General features: G+C 48.8%; 1 protein-coding gene and 1 long non-coding RNA gene across 9 annotated transcripts in view; one reads left to right on the top strand and one right to left on the bottom strand.

Annotated features, from left to right (window-relative positions):
* LOC309657420 overlaps positions 1-20582 on the bottom strand; it is a 1054509-nt gene that overhangs the window by 709223 nt on the left and 324704 nt on the right. The gene's annotated exons all lie outside the window — the stretch shown is intronic.
* Positions 1-20582, top strand: part of FSTL4 (follistatin like 4) — a 734694-nt gene that overhangs the window by 647802 nt on the left and 66310 nt on the right. For all 8 annotated transcript variants that reach the window (XM_082454719.1, XM_082454713.1, XM_082454715.1 and 5 more), the window contains one exon: positions 17446-17612. In XM_082454719.1, coding sequence (XP_082310845.1) covers positions 17446-17612 — 167 coding nt within the window. The remainder of the gene's footprint in view (positions 1-17445; positions 17613-20582) is intronic.

Genomic DNA, 20582 nt, shown 5'->3' on the forward strand with positions numbered 1-20582 from the left:
TCCTCAGTTCTTTTCATTCTTTTTTCTTTATTCTGTTCCGCAGCAGTGAATTCCACCATTCTATCTTCCAGGTCACCTATCCGTTCTTCCGCCTCAGTTATTCTGCTATTGGTCCCATCTAGAGTATTTTTAATTTCATTTATTGTGTTTTTCATCATTGCTTGGTTCCTCTTTAGTTCTTCTACATCCTTGTTAAATGTTTCTTGCATTTTGTCTATTCTATTTCCAAGATTTTGGATCATCTTTACTATCATTATTCTGAATTCTTTTTCAGGTAGACTGCCTATTTCCTCTTCATTTGTTAAGTCTGGTGTGTTTTGACCCTGCTCCTTCACCTGCTGTGTGGTTTTTTGTCTTCTCATTTTGCTTATCTTACTGTGTTTGGGGTCTCCTTTTCACAGGCTTCAGGTTCGTAGTTCCCGTTGTTTTTGGTATCTGTCCCCAGTGGCTAAGGTTGGTTCAGTGGGTTGTGTAGGCTTCCTGGTGGAGGGGACTAGTGCCTGTGTTCTGGTGGATGAGGTTGGATCTTGTCTTTCTGGTGTGCACGTCCACGTCTGTTGGTGTGTTTTGGGGTGTCTGTGGCCTTATTATGTTTTTAGGCAGCCTCTCTGCTAATGGATGGGGCTGTGTTCCTGTCTTGCTAGTTGTTTGGCATAGGGTGTCCAGCACTGTAGCTTGCTGGTCGTTGAGTGAAGCTGGGTCTTGATGTTGAGATGGAGATGTCTGAGAGATATTCGCCGTTTGGTATTACGTGGAGCTGGGAGGTCTCTTGTGGACCAGTGTCCTGAAGTTGGCTCTTCCACCTCAGAGGCACAGCCCTGATGCCTGGCTGGAGCACCAAGAGCCTTTCATCCACACGGCTCAGAATAAAAGGGAGAAAAAAATAGAAAGAAAGAAAAAAAGAGGATAAAATAAAATAAAATAAAGCTATTATAATAAAAAATAAGAAAAAAAAAATTTTAAATAAATGTATTCAGAAAAAAATTTTTTTTAATTTTTAAAAATAGATTTATTCATTTTTATAGTAAAAAATAAAAAAATTATTAACAAAAAATTTATTAAGAAAAAAAATTTTTAATTTTTTAAAATAAAAAATATGAAAAAACTTATTAAAAATTTTTTTTAATTTCTAAAAATAGAAAATAAGGAAAAAATTATTAAGAAAACATTTATTAGGAAAAAATTTTTTTTACGTAAAACAAACAAACAAACAAACAAAAAACACGGATGGGCCTAACCCTAGGACTAATGGTGAAAGCAAAGCTATACAGACAAAATCTCACCCAGAAGCATACACATATACACTCACAAAAAAAGGAAAAAGGGAAAAATTAATATATCCTGCTCCCAAAGTCCACCTCTTGAATTTGGGATGATTCGTTGTCTATTCAGGTATTCAACAGATGCAGGCACATCAAGTTGTTTGTGGAGGTTTAATCCGCTGCTTCTGAGGCTGCTGGGAGAGATTTCCCTTTCTCTTCTTTGTTCGTACAGCTCCTGGGGTTCAGCTTTGGATTTGGACCCGCCTCTACATGTAGGTCGCCTGAGGGCGTCTGTTCCCCGCCCAGACAGACCGGGGTTAAAGGATCAGCTGCTTCAGGGGCTCTGGCTCACTCAGGCCGGGGGGAGGGAGGGGTACAGAGGAGGCGGGGCGAGCCTGCAGCGGCAGAGGCCGGCATGACGTTGCAGCAGCCTGAGGCGCGCAGTGCGTTCTCCCGGGGAAGTTGTCCCTGGATCACGGGACCCTGGCAGTGGCGAGCTGCACAGGCTCCCGGGAGGGGCGGTGTGGAGAGTGACCTGTGCTCACACACAGGCTTCTTGGTGGCGGCAGCAGCAGCCTTAGCGTCTCCTGCCCATCTCTGGTGTCCGCGCTGATAACCGCGGCTCGCGCCCGCCTCTGGGGTCCGCGCTGTTAGCTGCGGCTCGCGCCCGCCTCTGGGGTCCGCGCTGATAGCCGTGGCTCACGCCCGTCTCTGGAGTTCTTTTAGGCGGCGCTCTGAATCCCCTCTCCTTTTGGGAGGTCTGACATCTTCTGCCAGCGTTCAGTGGGTGTTCTGTAGGAGCAGTTCCACGTGTAGATGTATTTCTACTGTATCTGTGGGAAGGAAGGTGATCTCTGCGTCTTACTCTTCCTCCATCTTGCCCCCCTTATGGGGGGTGTTATTTTAAAGGTATTGTTTTTTGACATTCTCTTTCTGATATTTCATTGTTGGTATAAAGAAATGCAACCAATTTCTGTATGTTAATCTTGTATCGTGCTACCCTGCTGAATTTGTTTATCAGTTCTAGTAGTTTTTGTGTGGAGTCTTTAAGGTTTTCTGTATATAGTATCATATCATCTGCTATGATGACAATTTTACTTCTTCCTTTCCAATTTGGATATATTTTACTTCTTTTTCTTATCTGATTGCTGTGGCTAGGACTTCCAATACTCTGTTGAATAAAAGAGGTGACAGTGAGCATCCTTGACTTGTTCCAGATTTTAGCGGGAAGGCTTTCAGCTTTCACCATTGAGTATTATATTGGCTGTAGGTTTGTCATAAATAGTTTTTATTTTATTGAGATACATTCTCTCTATACCCACTTTTGTAAGAGTTTTTATCATGAATGGATGTTGAATTTTGTCAAGTGGTTTTTCTGCATGTATTGAGATGATCATGTGGTTTTTGTCTTTTCTTTTGTTTGTGTAGTGTATCACTTTAATTGATCTGGATATGTTGAACCATCCTTGTGACCTTGGGAAGAATCCCACTTGGTCGTGGTGTATGATCTTTTTTATGTGTTGTTGGATTCAGTTTGCTAATATCTGTTGAGAATTTTTGCATCTGTATTCATCAGAGATATTGTCCTATAATTTTCTTTTTCGGTAGTATCTTTGTCTGGTTTTAGTATCAGGGTCATGTGGCTTCATAGAATGTTTTTGAGAGTGTTTCCTCCTCTTCAATTTTTTGTAAGAGCTTGAAAAGGATCGGTATATGTTCTTCTTTGTATGTTTGGTAGAATTCACCTGTGACGCCATCTGGTCCTGGACTTTTGTTCATAGGGAGTTTTTTAATTACAGATTCTGTTTCACTTCTAGTGAGCAGTCTGTTCAAATTATCTATTTCCTTTTGATTCAGTTTTGGTGAGCTGTATGTTTCTAGAAACTCGTCCATTTCTTCTAGGTTGTCAAATTTGTTGGCAAATAATTTTCCATGGTATTTCCTTATGTTTTTTTGTATCTCTGCAGTATCAGTTGCTATATCTCCTTTTTCATTTCTTATTTTGTTTATTTGGGTTCTCTCACTTTTCTTCTTGGTGAGCCTGGCCAGAGGTTTGTCAATCTTGTTTATCCTTTCAAAGAACCAGCTCTTGGTTATATTGATTTTTTTTTGCTTGTTTTTTAATCTCTACTTTATTTATTTCCTCTCTGACCTTTATTATCTCCTTCCTTCTGCTGACTTTAGGTTTTATTTGTTTTTCTTTTTCTAATTCTTTTAGGTTGTGGGTTATGTTGTTTATGTGAGATTTTTCTTGTTTCTTAAACAAGGCCTGTATCGCTATGAACTTCGCTCTAAGAACTGCTTTTGCTGGATCCCGTATATTTTGTATGGTTGTGTTTTCATTGTCATTTGTCTCAAGATATTTTTTAATTTCTTCTTTGATTTCATCGTTGACCCATTGGTTTTTTAGTAGCATGTTATTTATCTCCATGTAATTGTTTTTTCTTGTTTCTTTTTCTGTGGATGATTTCCAGTTTCATATTGTTGTGGTCAAAAAAGATGCCTGAGATAATTTCTATACTCTTAAATTTGTTGAGGCTTGTTTGGTGCCATAGTATATGGTCAATCGTAGAGAATGTTCCATGTGCACGTACCATGTGCACGTGTGCAAAAGCAGAATGTGTATTCTGCTTTTTTTGGATGTAATGTCCTGAAAATATCAATAAGTCTAACTGTTCTATTGTTTCATTTACGACCTCTGTTGCCTTATTGATTCTCTGTCTAGATCTGTCCATTGATGTGAGTGGGGTGTTAAAGTCTCCAACTGTTATTGTATTCCTGTCAATTTCTTCCTTTATGTCTGTTAGTATTTGTTTTATGTATTTGGGTGCTCCTGTATTAGGTGCATATATGTTGATGAGTGTAAAATCCTCTTCTTGTATTGATCCTTTTATCCTTATATAGTGTCCTTCTTTATCTTTCTTTATGGCCTTTGTTTTAAAGTTATTTTGTCTGATATGAGTATTGCAACCCCTGCTTTCTTGTCATTTCTGTTTGTGTGAAATATCTTTTTCCATTCCCTCACTTTCAATCTATGTGTGTCCTTTACCCTAAAGTGGGTCTCTTGTAGGCAGTATATTGTAAGCTCTTGTTTTTTTGTACAATCTGCCACTCTGTGTGCTTTGATTGGAGCATTTAGTCCATTGACATTTAAGGTAATTATTGATAGATATGTATTTATTGCCATTTTAAACCTTGTTTTCCCATTGATTTTATATTTCTTCTATGTCCTTTTTGTTTTTCCTTTTGTGGTTTGATGATTTTCTTTTGTATTATAATTACGCTCTCTTCTTTTTGGTTTTTGTGAATCTGCTGTATGTTTTTGATATGTGGTTACCCTGTTTTTCAAGTATGTTAATCCCTTCCTATATCTACTTGCCTTAGACTGGTGGTCATATAGGCTCAAACACATTCTAGGGAAAAAAAAAATCTACATTTTCTTGCTCCCCCACATTTTATGATTTTGATGGCCTCGCTTACATCTTCATGTTCATCCTTTTGCTGTTAATTGTGGTTATTTTCACTTTCACAGAAATTTTTTGATTATTTTCTTAATCTGTGTACTGGCTTATTTAAGTGATTTACTTTCCAACTGTGATTTTCTCTTTCCTATAGATTCTTCTTTTCTATTTAGAGAAGACCTTTCAATATTTCCTTTAGGATAAGTTTAATATTGCTGTATTCTTTTAGTTTTTGCTTCTCTAAGAAATTCTTTATCTCTCCTTCTATTCTAAATGATATCTTACTGGGTAGAGTATCCTAGGTTGCAGATTTTTCCCTTTCAGGACTTTGAATATTTTGCCACTCCCTTCTGGCCTGCAGCGTTTCTGTAGAGAAATCAGCTGATAGCTTTATGGGGGTTCCCTTGTAATTAACTCTTTGTTTTTCTCTTGCTGCCTTTAGAATCCTCTCTTTATCTTTAACTTTTGCTATTTTTTTATTATAATATGTCTTGGTGTAGGTCTGTTTGTGTATATCTTATTTGAGACCCTCTGTGCTTCCTATACCTGCATATCTGTTTCCTTCTTTAGGTTTGGGAAGTTTTCAGCCATAATTTCTTCAAATACATTTTTTATACCCTTTTCTCTTTCTCCCCCTTCTGGAATCCCTATTATGTGTAGATTGGCATGCTTTATATTATCCCAGAGGTCTCATATTGCTTTCTTTTTTGTTTGTTTGACTTTCTGTCTGCAGGCCTGATTGGGTGGTTTCTGTTATTCTGTCTTCCAGGTCACTTATTTGTTCTTCTGCATTATTCATTCTGTTATTCATTGCCATTAGCTCAGCTTTCATCTCTGAAAATGAGTTTTCTAATTTTTCTTGATTCCTCTTTATAGTTTCTAGTTCCTTTTTACAGTACTCTGCATTTCTGTCAATAGCCTTTCTTAATTCCTTTAGTATTTTCATTATCTCCTTTTTGAAATCAGTGTCTATTAGACTGAAGAAGTCTGTTTCATTATTTGTTCCTTCAGAGGAATTCTCTTGGTCTTTTAACTGGGAGTGGTTCCTCTGCTTCTTCATTTTATTTGTATTTGTCTTATCTGTGGGTTTAGGAGAAACAATTGTCTACTGTGGTCTTGGAGGACTATTTATATGTGAGGGTGCCCCTGTGTAGCTTGTGTGGGTTTAACATATTTGGTGCGAGGGCTGTTTTTAGTATGGATGCCTGTCGCCTCTTTCCTCAGGGAGTGCTGGTCATTATCCCCTTGATAGGGAGTGTACAGATGTGGCATCTGGTTCCCAGTCCTGGGGTTCTCAACAGCAGTGGCGGCTCAGGCACATCCCCAGAGCACATGATGGAAGTGGCTGTGGCTCCTAACCACTCCTGGAGTCTGCGAGGGCAGTGGCAGAGGCTCATGACCACTCCTGGTGTTTGGATGAGCAGCAATGATGGTTCACAACTGCCCCTGGAGCCTGTGCAGGCAGTGTCTTGCCCTCTGCAAGTGTGCACAAAGGGAAAAGGGCTACAAACTGGGTCCCACCTCTCCTCTTGAGCACCCCCCCCAAACAATGGCAACTGGCCTCTAAGGCAGCCCAGACTTCCTCTGCATACACCCTCAGTTGCGGTCACATAGGATTCCAGCCACCCCAGACTGTTTCCACACAGCCAACCTCAGTCCTCTCCCTGGTTCTGATCTCTGAAGCCCGAGTTCCAGCCTCCAGCCCCTGCCCGCATGGGCGGTTGCATCTCTTAGGCTGGAGACTGCAGGGCAATGGCACTGACCATCTGTGTAGTTCTCCCTCTGCTCTGGCTGCCACAGACTGGCTGCTGCGTTCTCCTCTGAGGCTCTGAAGCTCCCCTTCTGTCCCAGTTTTTTTTTTTTTTTTTCCTACCGGTTACAAGGAAATTTTTTTGCCCTTTCAGCAGTCTGAGGTCTTCTGCCGGCATTCAGTAGATATTCTGTGAGAATCGTTCCAAATGTACATGTATTTTTTTATGTATTTGTGGGAGAAGTTGAGCTTCATGTCCTACTACTCCACCATCTTGATCCTGAATGTCTCCACTTGCATCTTGATAGGGCTCCCCTGATATTCTCTCCTGGCATCTTGTTCCTTCTACCTTTAGAGCATATTATACTGTGTAATTTATTTACACATTCTCTCCCATCCCACCCTTAGATGCCCCCTCCCTTGGGCACAGAGTTTGAACACTAATAGTGAAAGCAGTAGTGATAGCTATGGGATAAGGGAATGAGATCCCTTGATCCCCCTTGATGAGGACAGATGTTCTGGGGATTGGAACAGAAGTTAGATCTCCTCTTGTCAGAGGATTCTCAGAGGTTACCTGACCTGAATGCCTTGCCCTCCCAACGGTCCCTTCCACATCTCATTACAATTTCTTCAGTGGAAGTAAATTAACTTACATTTTTTCCTCTTAGTTGGGGGGGGGTGGTGTTATGTATTAGGTAATCAACACCAGGTGCTATAGAAACCCTAAAATCTCAGCGGCATAATGCAGTAAAGACTGACTTCTCACCCTCATCAGGTCTTATAGGGTCAGGCAGCTCTCCTCAAGCAGCAACTAGGAGACTACTTTGTTCTTTGCTCTCACAAAATGCTTCGCCATACAGACTCCATGGAAGGAAACGAGAGCGTGGATGATAACTGCATTAGTTAGGGTTCTCCAGAGTACCAGAACCAGTAGGATGGGTGGATGGATGGATGGATGGATGGATGGATGGATGGATGGATGGACGGACAGTGATTTATTTTTAGGAATTGGCTCACATGATTATAGAGGCTGAGAAGTCCCAAGATCTGCAGTCAGTAAGCAGGAGGCCTAGGAGAGCCAGTGGTGTAAGTTCCAGTCTGAAAGCCAGCAACCTCAAGACCCAGGAAGAGATGTTGTCTTGGTTCAAGTCTGAAGAGAAGAAAAGACCTATGTCCCCTCTTGAAGGCAGTCAGGGAAAAGAAACTCTCTCTTACTCAGACTTTTTGTCTTATTCAGGTCTTCAGTTGACTGGATGAGGCCCATGGACATTAGGGAGGGCAATCTTCTTTACTCAGTCTACTGATTCAAATGTTCATCTCATCCAGAAATATCTCATAGATACACCAGAATAATGTTTAACCAACTCTCTGTGCACCATATGGCCCAGTTAAGTTGATATATAAAATTAACCATCATAATGACTGCTTGTGTAGCCAGGCATGTTCAGATTCTTTTGGTTAGAACCAGTCATCTCACTGCATCCAGGCTCCAAGAGGGGCTGGGAAATAGTCTTAATGAGTGCTCAGAGACTGGAAAATGAACCAGCATCTGGGAACACATAGCATGGCACCCTCGTGCTGGTTAGATAAAAGCTGTCTGCTCATCTCTACCAACAGCTTGTCCAGGAGATTCCAGATCCAGTCTTTGACATCTGTATGAATTTTTGCAAATTCCAAGTAACTAGTATACAATTACCTAAGACAATACCTTCTTTTCCCTACAGTCACCAAAAGACAACTTTGATTAAAATACTTTCCTTTTGCAAATATCTTGAGCAGAGGTGCTTCCATCCCCTTTGGGAGCCGACTTGGCAGGGTGTGGGAAATACATAGACTGGCTGGCTTGGCCGAGGCTCCCCCAGGCCACAAAGACCAGCTAGGGAGGCACCATGGAGGCCACGCACCCTGCTGACCAGGAGGCCCTGGGCTTTGAACCTTGGCGCTGACCCCATGCTTCCACTGATGCGTCTGCTGCCTGCCACACCCATGGCACCCCGGGGCACCCTGAGACAGTGATGTCACAGTCTCTGGGCACTGAGCTCACCTCTAACCTCCCCTCATCTGCCCACAGTAGTCACAGTGTGGTTTAGTTTTCCCAAAGCTGAAAGGGTTCATTGGCCAGAGGAGGCAAAACAGAGCCCTAGAACTCAAAGGATGCCCAGCTGACCTGGCCCCGCACAGGCCTCTCCTTCAAACAAAGAGAAGCCTACACCAGACCGGGGCTGTTTGGGAGCAGGACATGGGTCTACCTTCTGCATCCACCCCTGCAGGGCCCACCACTGGGCAAACAGGGAGTTCTACCAAAAGAGGGCAGTCAGGCTCTGCAGGAGCCCAGGGCTCTGCACCAGGGTCTGTGGACAGGCTCAGGGACCTGCTCTCCCTCCAAATGGCACTTGTCCCCCTGCTGAACCAGGAGTCGCAGGTTAGCAGGCTCTGGGCCTGTTCTGCTTGCTAGCATATACCCACTGTATCCTGGCAAGTGCTCAGTATATAACTGTTGAATGAACACTGCCCTAATCACTCACTTGCTTAAAACTACTTATTAAGCCTTTTTGTGTGCTAGGGGTTGTATTAGGTGCTGGGATACAAAAGAAATAAAAGACATATGGTCTCTGTCTTCATGCAGCTTATAAGGGTGTCTGTTTACCTCAGAGAGTAGAACTTAATAACTGAACTGCAAAAATGGTTGAAGCAACCCCAAACAACATAAGTCAACTGAGAAAGGAAATTACCCCCTGATCTGGAGGTAATTTTTTTTTTTTTTTTTTTTTTTTTTGCCACGCCACTCGGCTTGTGGGATCCTAGTTCCCCAACCAGGGATCAAACTCAGGCCCTTGGCAGTGAAAACATGGAGTCCTAACCACTGGACTGCCAGGGAATTCCCTGGAGGTAATTAACTGGTACGTTTATTACCATCCCCAAAATGAAGCAAGCAAGAGGGAATATGACAGTGGCACAAAAATTAAATCTGATTATGCATAAAGAAACAGGAAATTTTGGATGAGTGCAAGTCTGGCTGGTCCAGAGACACCTGCCCAGGCTGGACACACCCCAGTGTTCAAAACATCCGTGTCAAGATGAAAGGCCCCAAGACCACCTGTTCCCAGCCTCCCACCCACACAGTCTCGGCAAACGTTTGAAGGGATCCCAGAGAGGCAGGCTCTGGTGGAGGGGAACAGGGGAGGCACGAAGCACCCCCATCACCTCCTCATGGGGCGAGCCAGAGCAGCCCCACCCTGTAAATGCCAGGGGAAGCCATCAGGCCCAGGGGATATTAGATGTTGCCTGTCCCCTACTTGGTCAGGTGACCTTAGGCATGCACACTCTACCCTGGTTTCTGTTCCACTCACCGATTTCACAGTGTGGCCCTGGTCACAGGAACAAGACCAGATTAATAGAATCTGTCACACAGGGCCACACCCCCTTCGGCAACTCCCAGGCCACCCGGGAAGGAGGTGTTCCCCGGGGCACGGAGCAAGCACATTACTGCGGGAGGAGAACAGTGCGAAAAGAGGCCACCACCGCAGAGAGCTCTCTAAGTGCCTGGCCTGCGGCGTCTCTCCAGGTCTCCTTCATTTCCAGCCGGCCCCTGAGCCCAGGTTTGCCCTGAGCCTAGCTCAGTCAACACAGGGATGTGGGGGCCGGTAGACTGAGGTTTGAACAGAGTCTTTCCACCAAGAGCATCATTTGAAAAACGGCAAATGTCCAGGCAGGAATGTGTTCCATTAGTGCATTTCTAGCATAAGAAAACTAACGCCAGCTTGACAGGAATTTAAGAAATTTAATTTCTATTGCTGTGAAGCACCAGAAGCCTGCTTGAGAGGGTGCTGATGGGTTTATGAGAGTCTCATCGAGTTCAAGTCAGTGTGAGAAATAGCGCCTGAGATTAAGGGAAAGCTGTAATAGGAACTAAAACCCAGTTCTCCCACAATTCAAGTTTTATGGCCTCCTGCTTCTAGGCAGGGTGCTTGTTCGCTTGCTCATGGTGGGCCCATTAATCCCCCATGCTGCCCCTTCTCTCCAAGCTCCAAGGAGCAGGGAGAGCGCATGTGTGGGGAGGAGAGTGAGGGCTGTGTCTGGAAAACCAAGGGTGTTCCCACTGTGGTTTGAAGGGCCTAGAGAGCCAGGGAGGTGTCTCCCTGGACTGGGCCTGAAGCCCACCTGCCGTGTGCCAGGCACTGTACTAGATACGGGAGGGCCAAACAGCCCTGCTGAGACCCCCTGCCGGCGTGCAGCCTGGTGAGTGTGATCTCGGGTGGCCTTGGCCTGCAGCGGCTCAAAGCAGGATCTCAGTTCCCCGACTAGAGACTGAAGCCAGACCGCGGCAGCGAGAGCACCAAGTCCTAGCCACTAGACCACCGGGGCCAGTGGTTAGTGACAAGGTCAGCTTTGGAGAAAGGAATTTCAACAAAGAGATGGAAAGTAGTGAAACAAGTAAAGTGTTTATTTGGAGGAAAAATGTATGTGTGGATAGACTCACACAGGTGGGCTCAGAGAAAGAGTTGCACCTTTGGGGTAGTTTAAATCACTTATATGGGGACAGTTCTTCTGGGTTTCCTCTGGCCAATCATCTTGCTTTGCCTGGCTCTGAGTCCATATTTGGTCTGACTCAGGGCCCTCCCCTGCGTGCGTGTGCATCTCTTAGCCAAGATGGATTCCAGCACAAGGGTTTCTGGGAAGTTGACAGAACATATTATGGTCTGGCGCCCCCTCCCTTCTCTGATCTCTGAGGAACCTTTCTGTGCATGTGTAGTTTGGGCAATCTCCTTGACCTCAAGAATGAGAAATATGTAGCCTCTTTATGTTTCATCCAAGCAAGACTCAGCTCCTCCTTGCTCCTGCCATTATCTTTATCTTGGAATATCTGTCCACAGGGGATAGATTCCAGCTGCTCAGCCTGGGGCCCATCTATCTCCTGCCTCAAGTGAAGCAGGAAGGTCTCTCTTGTGCTGAGCAACCCACGCTGACTTTGACAATCATGGCAATGCTACCTGAGCCTCTTCATCCCAGGAGGAATAAAGAAAAGCTGACTGATGTCTGAAGGCCTGGCCCATAGGGAGACAGATGTCCCCAGCTGTGAGGAACCCCCGTCTCCCTTGCCCTCCTTGAATTGCCTACACACCAGGCAGCCTTCCAGTACTGGTTCTTTTTTTTTTTTTTTAATTATTAGCACCTTTAATTATTATTTATTTTATTTTTTATTTTTTGGCTGTGTTGGGTCTTCGTTTCTGTGCGAGGGCTTCCTCTAGTTGCGGCGAGCGGGGGCCACTCTTCATCGCGGTGCGCGGGCCTCTCACTATCATGGCCTCTCTTGTTGTGGAGCACAGGCTCCAGACGCGCAGGCTCAGTAGTTGTGGCTCACGGGCCTAGTTGCTCCGCGGCATGTGGGATCCTCCCAGACCAGGGCTCGAACCCGTGTCCCCTGCATTAGCAGGCAGATTCTCAACCACTGCGCCACCAGGGAAGCCCTCCCCAGTACTGGTTCTTATAGTGAGGACATTGTCTCTTTGTGTCCACCTCTGCCTAGCAGTGCCAGACAAGCTCCCCACCCTGGCCCTCCCTTTCCAGGGACACCAGCCTCTTCCTACAGATGCATTGTCACCCCAGACCTGACAGGAGCCCCCAGCCCAGCCCTCTGTCACTGCCCCCACCCCATCCTCTGGGCACAAGGCATATCTTGTTGCTTGGTCCCCCAGAAACCTAGGGACGCTTCCCACAGAGTGGCCTATGGGACCACAGATGGTCAGCACCATGGGAGCAGCAGAGCCCCAGCCGAGAGCTGGAAGGATCCCTTGTCGGCCCTTCCGCAGGCTGCTCCCTGGAGGGCTGCAGTGTGGCCTCTCCGCCTCCCTCTCCCGTGACGCTGGGCCCCACCAGAGCAGAGTCCAGGCGCGGACATATCTGAGTCCCCTGCTCTACAGACGTGCCTGGGCAGGGGTGGGGTTCAGCCCACAGTAGAAGTTCAGTCAGTGTGTTCACTGAACACATAAGAGGGCCATCTACGCAAATCCCAGGCTGCCTGGCCCTCCTCCTGCCCCCGTCACCATGGGAGGCTCGAGAGGACTGTGGGGTCCCCTCAGCTCTGCCACACCACCACCACAAAGCCCTTCCAGATCACTCTCCAAAGAGGGTGCAGGTCGGGGGCAGACGGTGGTAACTGAAATCAGGTTTCCTTCTGATGACTCTCGTTGTCTTCACAACATGGCTCCAGCCACCTTCCCATCATCATCTTGCACCATGTAGAGGCTTCCAGACGGGGCTGTGAAGGAATGGAGGGGACCGAAGGGGCCCTCTCTGTGTCTCTGTGGGGGTCATAGGGTGTTGATCTGCCCAGCACACCCTTTCTGTCGTGACATCTGCCTCCACCCCCAACCACCCAGCACCCGGCCCAGAGGTGACCACATGGCCCAGGCCTGTGGGTCAGTCAGTACTGCGACTGCAGAGTACTCCATCCACCTGGCCTGGTTGATTGCTTCAGGGAAGAACGCAGGAGATGAGTCTGGGCAATTAGATTCCCCCCCGTGCTTTTTTGCAGGGCTCTCAGGAAGGATTTGGGATCCCGTGTACAGGAACAATGTGAGGGTGGGGCCACCCCTGGACATCTTGCAGCCACACAGAGAGTGCCATTGTTGAGGGCCCTGGATGCTTGCAGCCTCCTACACCCCCTTAGATTTCCCAATTACAGGCATTAAGATCATCCCCGTTCTTGTTTTTTCTTTTTTTTTTTCCCTAGGCTAGTTGAACATTTCTGAGAGTTTCTGTTACTTAAGCCTGAAAAGATCATGATAAGTTCACCAGGATGATTTCTTTCAATCTTCACCCAATGTCTGTCCAAGTGTCTCCTTATGTGAAGATTTCAGAGTCCCAGAAACAGCCCATGAGGTCATTGTGGAGATGGGGACCAAGAGTGTGAGAGTCTCAGAATAGACAAGTAGAAGGTGCCAAGTAGGCACAAGCTTAGGCCCCAAACCACAATGGGATGGGGACCAGTGGGTACCATGTTGAGTCACCTGGGAGGAGAATGTGGGGCAAGGTCAGGGACTGTTCTCAATTCATGGTGAATCTGTGGGTGATGGGGAGCCACTAGTAGCTTTTGAGCAGGGCTGTGATACATCTTGTACTCCAAGTGGTGACCAGGACACTCACGGGCAGAAGGGGCAAACTGGAGGGGTGACCACACAGGAGGCTGTTGAGGACCTGGCTGGAGAGGGAGGGGAGGGGAGGGTTCAGGGGATATCAGGAGGGAAGCCCCTGTGGGCTTGGCAACTGTTCATGCTGCCACTTGAGGCATCACTTGTGCCCTCACGGCAAGTGGGCATGGAACAGAGGCAGGTGGCGTTGAGGGACCAGCAGCTGGGCAGCTCCCGGCAGGACCGGGGAGAGTGAGCAGGGACGTCTGCTCAGAACCGTGCGCTCCGAGTCCTAGAGCCTGAAAGCCAGCCGGGCCCCCAGAGCCCTCCTAGCCCAATCCCTCATTATATGGATGTCTAAACTGAGGCCCAGGGACGGGAAGGGACCTGCCCGAGGCCACTCGGGTGCCACCAGCAGAGCCAGGCCTGGAGGCCAGGTGTCCAGAGCCATAGCCAGGCATCTGCCCAGTTCACTCGAGCCCCAGGCCGTGATGCTGCCTCGTTTTTCCCTCACTGGGAAGTCACCCTGGGAGACGGGGCCTGCCGGGGAAGACGTGTTGAACAGTAAATAACCGCGAGTGAGGAGCAGTGCATTTGCCATAAATATCTCCAGAATTTTAAAAGGATCTGGGGAATATTGACATGGACTAAATCTAATAAAACATTCATTTAATTAAACTTTAAATGACCCAAATATTTGCTGTTTGGTTAATATTTGTGTAGCTGACAGGAGCAGAATTATGATGGTTTTGTCAGTATTCGTGCATTCTAATTTTGCATGCGTCTTTCCCGTGAAAATCACACATCTTCAGACATACAAATGCTCGAGGGTGCGCTCAGGAAAGATGCGGGAACCAGCTATCCCAGCGGCGGATGGCGAGCCACACAGGCTTACCACTCGGGTTTGTTTGTTTGTTTGTTTGTTTGTTTTTAGCCCTGTGCTATAGGCTCCTCCAGCCATTTTTTCTACAACTGTTTAAAATGCAAGACTTTGGGGCCACATGGAGGAAGGGGCTCCTACATTGCACGTAATCTTACATTCCCATGCTCCTAGACTGGTAATTAAGGCCCCCGGGACCCCACCAACCACACTGCCTCCCCTCCCCACCCTCACCCACATTCTCCCTTTCCATCTCCCCATTCCCACCACACCCCAATCTTTTAAGGCAGTGGCTCTCAGGCCTCAGGTACCACAGAAGCCCCTGGATGCTTGTTAAAACCTGATGCCCATCCTGCCACCAGACAGTCTGTACCAGCCTGGGCTTGAGGGGCAGGAGTCTGCGTTTTGATCAGTTGCCCCAGAGATGAGATGCAGGTGGCAGGAGGGACCGTACCTGGAGAAGCAGAGTTCTGGAGCCCCGGGGAGGTCCTGCTTCCTCTGAGGGCCCCTCCCTGACTTCCCATTTGACCTTTTACTTTTACTCTCACTGGTGCTCATACATGCAAAGAAAACATAGGTTCCTTTTGTAACATAACTGACCTCTTCACACACCCCACCCACCAGCCACTGGGAGAAAAATGTCCCTAAATGTTCAGTCCATTGTAAAGCTTAGTCCTAGCTGATCATTTTAACAGTCCACGGAAGTAATGCCCTCGCTAATAAAAATGCTTTGTGTCTCCAATTCCCAGCTCCCCAAGCTGGTTTCTGAGTGTAGAGGGAAGCGTGCGGCTGTCCACCGCCACCTCTGGTCCCCACCGCGAGGACCCCTGGTCGCGCTGTCCACGGGCACCCACGGCAGAGGTCAGCCCTGCTGTGCCCTTGGTCTGGACACTCTCAGCCTAGTGGAGTCCAGAGTCCCCACTGGCATGATGCGTCCTCGAGGTCTGGAGGCCGCTCCGTCAGGCCCAGGTCTGAGAGTCCGATGCAGTCCTCAGGTACAGAGGCCCAGAGCACACCCTGACCCGGCCAGGAACCTCTGGACCCCTCCATGCCGCGAGGGACCGAGGGGGCTCCGGCAGACGAGCGCAGGCCCTGGCTCTCTGCCTCATCTTTGTGGTCGCCCGAGGTGGTGGGGTGCAGGCCGCTTGAGGGAGGGTTCAGCCTCCTCCTGGAGCCCCCCGTGGTTCCCCTCACCCGCACACCAACGGGCATGCTCTCTGCCCTTCCCACTGTCTCCCTCCTTATTCCCACACGCCCAGGACGAGGGGGGCCTTCCACACCCCCTCCCACTTCCACAGAGCACGGAGCCTTGTGGCTCTTCTGAGGAGGAAGAGTTGTCTCCTCTGCACTTGGGCACAGTGGGAGCTAAACTATTTTAGCAAATTCTTCTCTCCCTCTCTCTACCCCTCTTAATCTCCAGAGCCTGGGTCTTGCTACAGAGGTTTAGTGGCTTCTCTGCCCTGAGCAATAAGCCTCATGACTCAGAGGTGGGAGGGCAGCAAGCAGAACATGATTTAAGAGGGAACTTGAAATGCATCACTTTAATGTTTGTAAAATATTACGCCGGTTGCGTCTGCATCAGTCACTCAGTGCTCATCTTTCCTCGTGTGGCTCCTTCAGCGGGAGTCACATTTTTCCTGTGTGCGATTGTCCCCACTCCACTGGCCTGTTGGCTTTTTTTTCCTTCTTTATTTCCATTTTCTCCATTTTTCACCCATCCATCCAATAAGCACTGATTAAGCACCTAGTGTATATCTTGTTCCTCTTTGTGGGCCCAGGGCCAGGCCACTGAATGTTTGCAGAGGGGAAAGGGCTTTGGGGCTTAGGATCAGACCTTAGTGCACCTGCTTTCACCGTACCTGCTTTGCGGTGTGTGGCACCTACAGCTGTTTTTGCTCCCCTTCCCCTCCGCCTTTCCCACACACACTGGCAAGAGGGTGTGAGCACAGGTGTGCTGCCTGGTCACAGCTCAAAAGTGTCCCGCTGAGTCACAGAGCTCAGGTCCCAACTCTGTGCCTTGCTCAACCTGTCAGGCCCCCAGGTCCCAGCGTCTTTGCTGGCATCCCAGAATAACACAGGCCCCCAGAGCCAGCCCCCCGCCTCCACTCATGCTGCCCCTGGCTGCCTCCCCAAGCTCCCCAAGTAGATTTGGGGGCAGAACAGTGGAGGGGCCGTCCAGTCAGTGAGCTAGTGACGCTCCCTCCAAGCCTCATCCCATTTTGGCATTTGAATACCCTGAGTTTGATTCTTTTCTTTAATCCTGAGAATTTCAAAAGGCCTGTGATTGCAGGGAGGTATTTTAGACCCTTCCTCTTTGCCTGACGGATGATCAGTCTTAATGCCAGTTATCAAGTATAAAATGGCAAGGATTAATCATTTGTACAGCCCAAAGTACACTTCAAAAAATTAAAGGCTACAGTGCACGGTGACTGAGCAGAAATCCAAATCCAAGTTCAGAGAATCCTTAGACAGAAACAAACCTTCAAAGGTCAGCCAGTTCATTCCCCAGACTTCAGACAGTGCAACCTTTAATTTGCCCCCAGGTGGATGAGAAACCTGTCGGCCCAGCCAGCAGACCTTGACAGCACTTGGCAAGGCCCCGACTCCAGGGGGCCTGGAGGACACAGGGCAGGGCCAGCACACCTGGCTCCCTGGTTTCGGAGGGGCAGCCCACACTCTTAGCTTGACTCACAGATCCACAGCCCAGATGCTTCCCCTACGCTAGCTGTGGTTCCTGACCTGATTTGCCTCAAACAGCCCTTTGAGCATTTAACATAAGTTGTGGCCCCTCTCCCAGGAGGTGTGTCCATCTGTACATTTAGTCAGCACATTGTGGACAGTGTTCCTGCCCCCGGAATTTGCCCGAGGCCCCTGACCTGCAGTAGATCCCTGTGGCTGTATCCCTTCAGGTATAGACTCCATCCCCTGGGCCTCCAGCTGACGGCTTCTCCTTTCCCTGCAGAGGTGGTACAGCTCAGCCTCGCGCCTGAGGAGAGGGTCAGTGTGGCCACAGTGACCGTGGGCCTGAGCACAGTGCTGACCTGCGCTGTCCATGGAGACCTGCGGCCACCCATCGTCTGGAAGCGCAACGGGCTGGCCCTGAACTTCCTGGATTTGGAAGACATCAATGTAAGTCACCTGGCTCTGACTCTGAGCTCAGACGCACCTCCCGGGGAAGCCAACTGTGCAAGATGCCGAGATGCCATGTGGTAGCTGCAGGGCCAGAGGGCTTTCTTTTCACATCCCACGTTGGTGCCATTCAGCCTGTTGTCTGGTGTCTGGAGGTATCAGTCCCACCTCGTGCAGAGAATAGGATGGATGGTGGCTGCAAGCTGCTAGCCAGCCCCAGAATAAGGTGAACAGGGGAGGCGCGGTGGGCAGGGCAGGAGGTTCCTGGGCAGAGGAGAGCATCTGGCTGGGTGCCCCCCAGGAGAGACTCTGGATCCGGAAGCTGGGGAGGATACAGACAGCTGGATGCCGAGGAGGGGGTATTCCCTGTGGAGGGCAGAGGTGAGCCTCTGGGCTGGGTTGGCTGGAGGGCAGGGGCAGCGGGGTGGTGAAAGGAAACAAGATCAGGCCAGAGGGGCCTGCCCAGGGGCCTTGTTTGCTGGGAGAGGGAGTATGGATGTGATGGGTTGAGCAGAAGAAGAGAGCTCCAGAGCTCTCACAGTCTAACGTGAGCAACGGGGGTCTCCTGGGTTCCGAGGGCCCAGGCACCCCGCACTGGGGTCCCAGCATCACCCCACTCTGCCTTTAGGACTGGACAATTTCTTAAACTGATCCTCAGTGAATTAATCTATTAGAAGAGCAACATTATCGGTGCCTCCCTTCTACTGGACTTGAGGAATAAAGGGATTGAGTCAAGAATATGCACTGGCCCTGGTTTGGCACAGGATAAGGTGGCTTCCTGGGAGTTCATGGGAGAAGATGGAGTGATGTCACCCACATAGGGCGCTGCCAGGATGGCTGACAGGTCTTGAGCTACTGTGACAGGAATATAAGTTTCAGGCAGAAAAGGGGCAGCCCTGGTCTCCTTGGCTCAGGACAGGCCAACCCAGGATGGGCTGCTTGGCCCCAAGAAGGAAGACCTGTGGGATGAGTGGTCAGTTCCTGTAGCCACTGTGAGGTGGTGAGGGAGGTGCTAGGGCAGAGGGAGCTGGAGTGAGCATCACAGGAGGCAGTGAGCTCCCCATCCCTGGAGGCATACAAGCTCAAGCAGGATCACGGTAAACAATGCTGCTAGCCACAAGAGGGCAGCTAAACCCCATGACCTTGAAGATCCCTTCCAACTCTGAGACTGCTTTGTGGGGAGAGAGGTCCAGCGTTTAATCCTGCAGGAACCACAAAGTTGGAACTCTGCTACTCTCTAGGCCCCTTTGGATGTGCCCTGGAGAACATGGGGGAAGCAGATGGGAAGAGGGGGTCACTATAGAGTCCCACCCTGGGCAGAGCTGGGCAGAAGTGCCCTTCCCCCACCTTTGTCACACCAGGCAGGATGGTTTCCTTGCAATTTCCCCACTATAGTGAGCATAGCCTATATCCCACCCATCTCTGAATGTCAGGACCAGCACAAGCCTGGTGGCTGCTTGATGGTCAGATGCTGGGTGGGCAGAGTTCTTCATCTTCTGAGCCTGAGGTGCCCAGGGCTTGTCTGCAATCTTAGCAAGGGAAGGCACTGGCGTGTTTGTATTTGTAAAGACTAGGGTGTATGTGTATGTGTGCATGTGCACGTGTGTGTGCTGGGGTGCACATTTGTGTGTGCATATCTCTCAAGGTGGGTTGTCAGCTTTTAACCATGTTTGGCCAGTAGTGATTAATTCAGAACTAGGTCAGGTCCTCCTGTGTCTGTCTGAACATCCATGTGCATTGCTTGATGCTCTATTTAAAGACATTAGAAATAAAGGCAGAGGCAGAACTCCTCTTAATGCACTTGCCAATGGTTAATTAAATTACTCTGAGTGTCTTTCCCCTCCCTCGAACACGCCTCCAGCACCAGCTCAATTGAATTTCTACTTTTCACAGTGAGGTTAGCAATTTGGGTAATTGTGGGTGCAACTGGAGATTAATGGCCTCTTGTTACCTCCCAGGAAACACTTGCTGCTCTGGGCAAGTCAGCAGCCCACAAGCAGGCAGGGGCCTGTGCTTCTCAGAAACCCCCGCGTGAGGGTGCAGGGCAGCGCCAGCCCCGCAGGGGTCCTTGCCTGATGCATGCAAGCACACACAACACAACACAACACACACAACACGCTCACACACACACACACACACACACATACGCACCTGCCTTTAAGAGGGGAGGGATGCAGCACAGCCTACTCATGAAGGGCCAGGCTCTGGGGTCAAAAGGATCTGGCTTTAAGTCTCAGCTCCGCCACTTACTAGTTGAGTGACCTTGGAAATGGCACTTGACTTCTCCAGGCCTCAGTTTCCTCCTCTGTGGAAAGGGGATAAATAATAGATCCTGCCTCATAGGGTTATAATGAGGATTAAGAGACACGTGAAATTCTTAGCATATAATGTTCCATGCTAACTATTATCACTCTCATTTTCATAATATTACTAATTATTATTATTATTATTATTACTGCTCCCACCAGACAACACTCTCCACCCCTTGCAGCCCGAGTCCCTGAACAGCAGCCAGCGCAGTCCGGTGAGGCTCCCCGTCAGGCAGGTGTGACCCTGGGGTGCCCCTGCTGCCTGTAGTCGCCTCGATTCAGGTCAGCCTTGATTCATCCGGAGGGCGATACTGACCAGCCGCCTCCGACAAGTCCAGGGCCGCCACCTTCTCTGGGCCTGCGGGGAAACGGGGATGAGGCTCTCCTCCTCACGTGGGCATTTTCAGGCTGAGCGTGTCCGAGGACGGTGAGGAGAGCAGCCCCAGGAGGACATCAGGCTGGAGATGGGTGGAGCTGGGTCATCAGGATTCACAGGGCATTTCTGAAGCAAGATTGGTCAGGGGAGAAAAGCCCAGGGGGGGCTACCCTGGTCGAGCAAAGATCGGGGATCGAGGGGTTCATAGAGCCCCCCAGCCTGTGGCATCTCAGCGCCCTTCCCCACCTGCCACAGTCAGAGATGAAACACAATCACAGTCCTTGT

The sequence above is a fragment of the Balaenoptera physalus genome (genome assembly GCF_965194825.1).
Source record: "Balaenoptera physalus genome assembly, chromosome: 3".
NCBI lineage: Eukaryota > Metazoa > Chordata > Mammalia > Artiodactyla > Balaenopteridae > Balaenoptera > Balaenoptera physalus.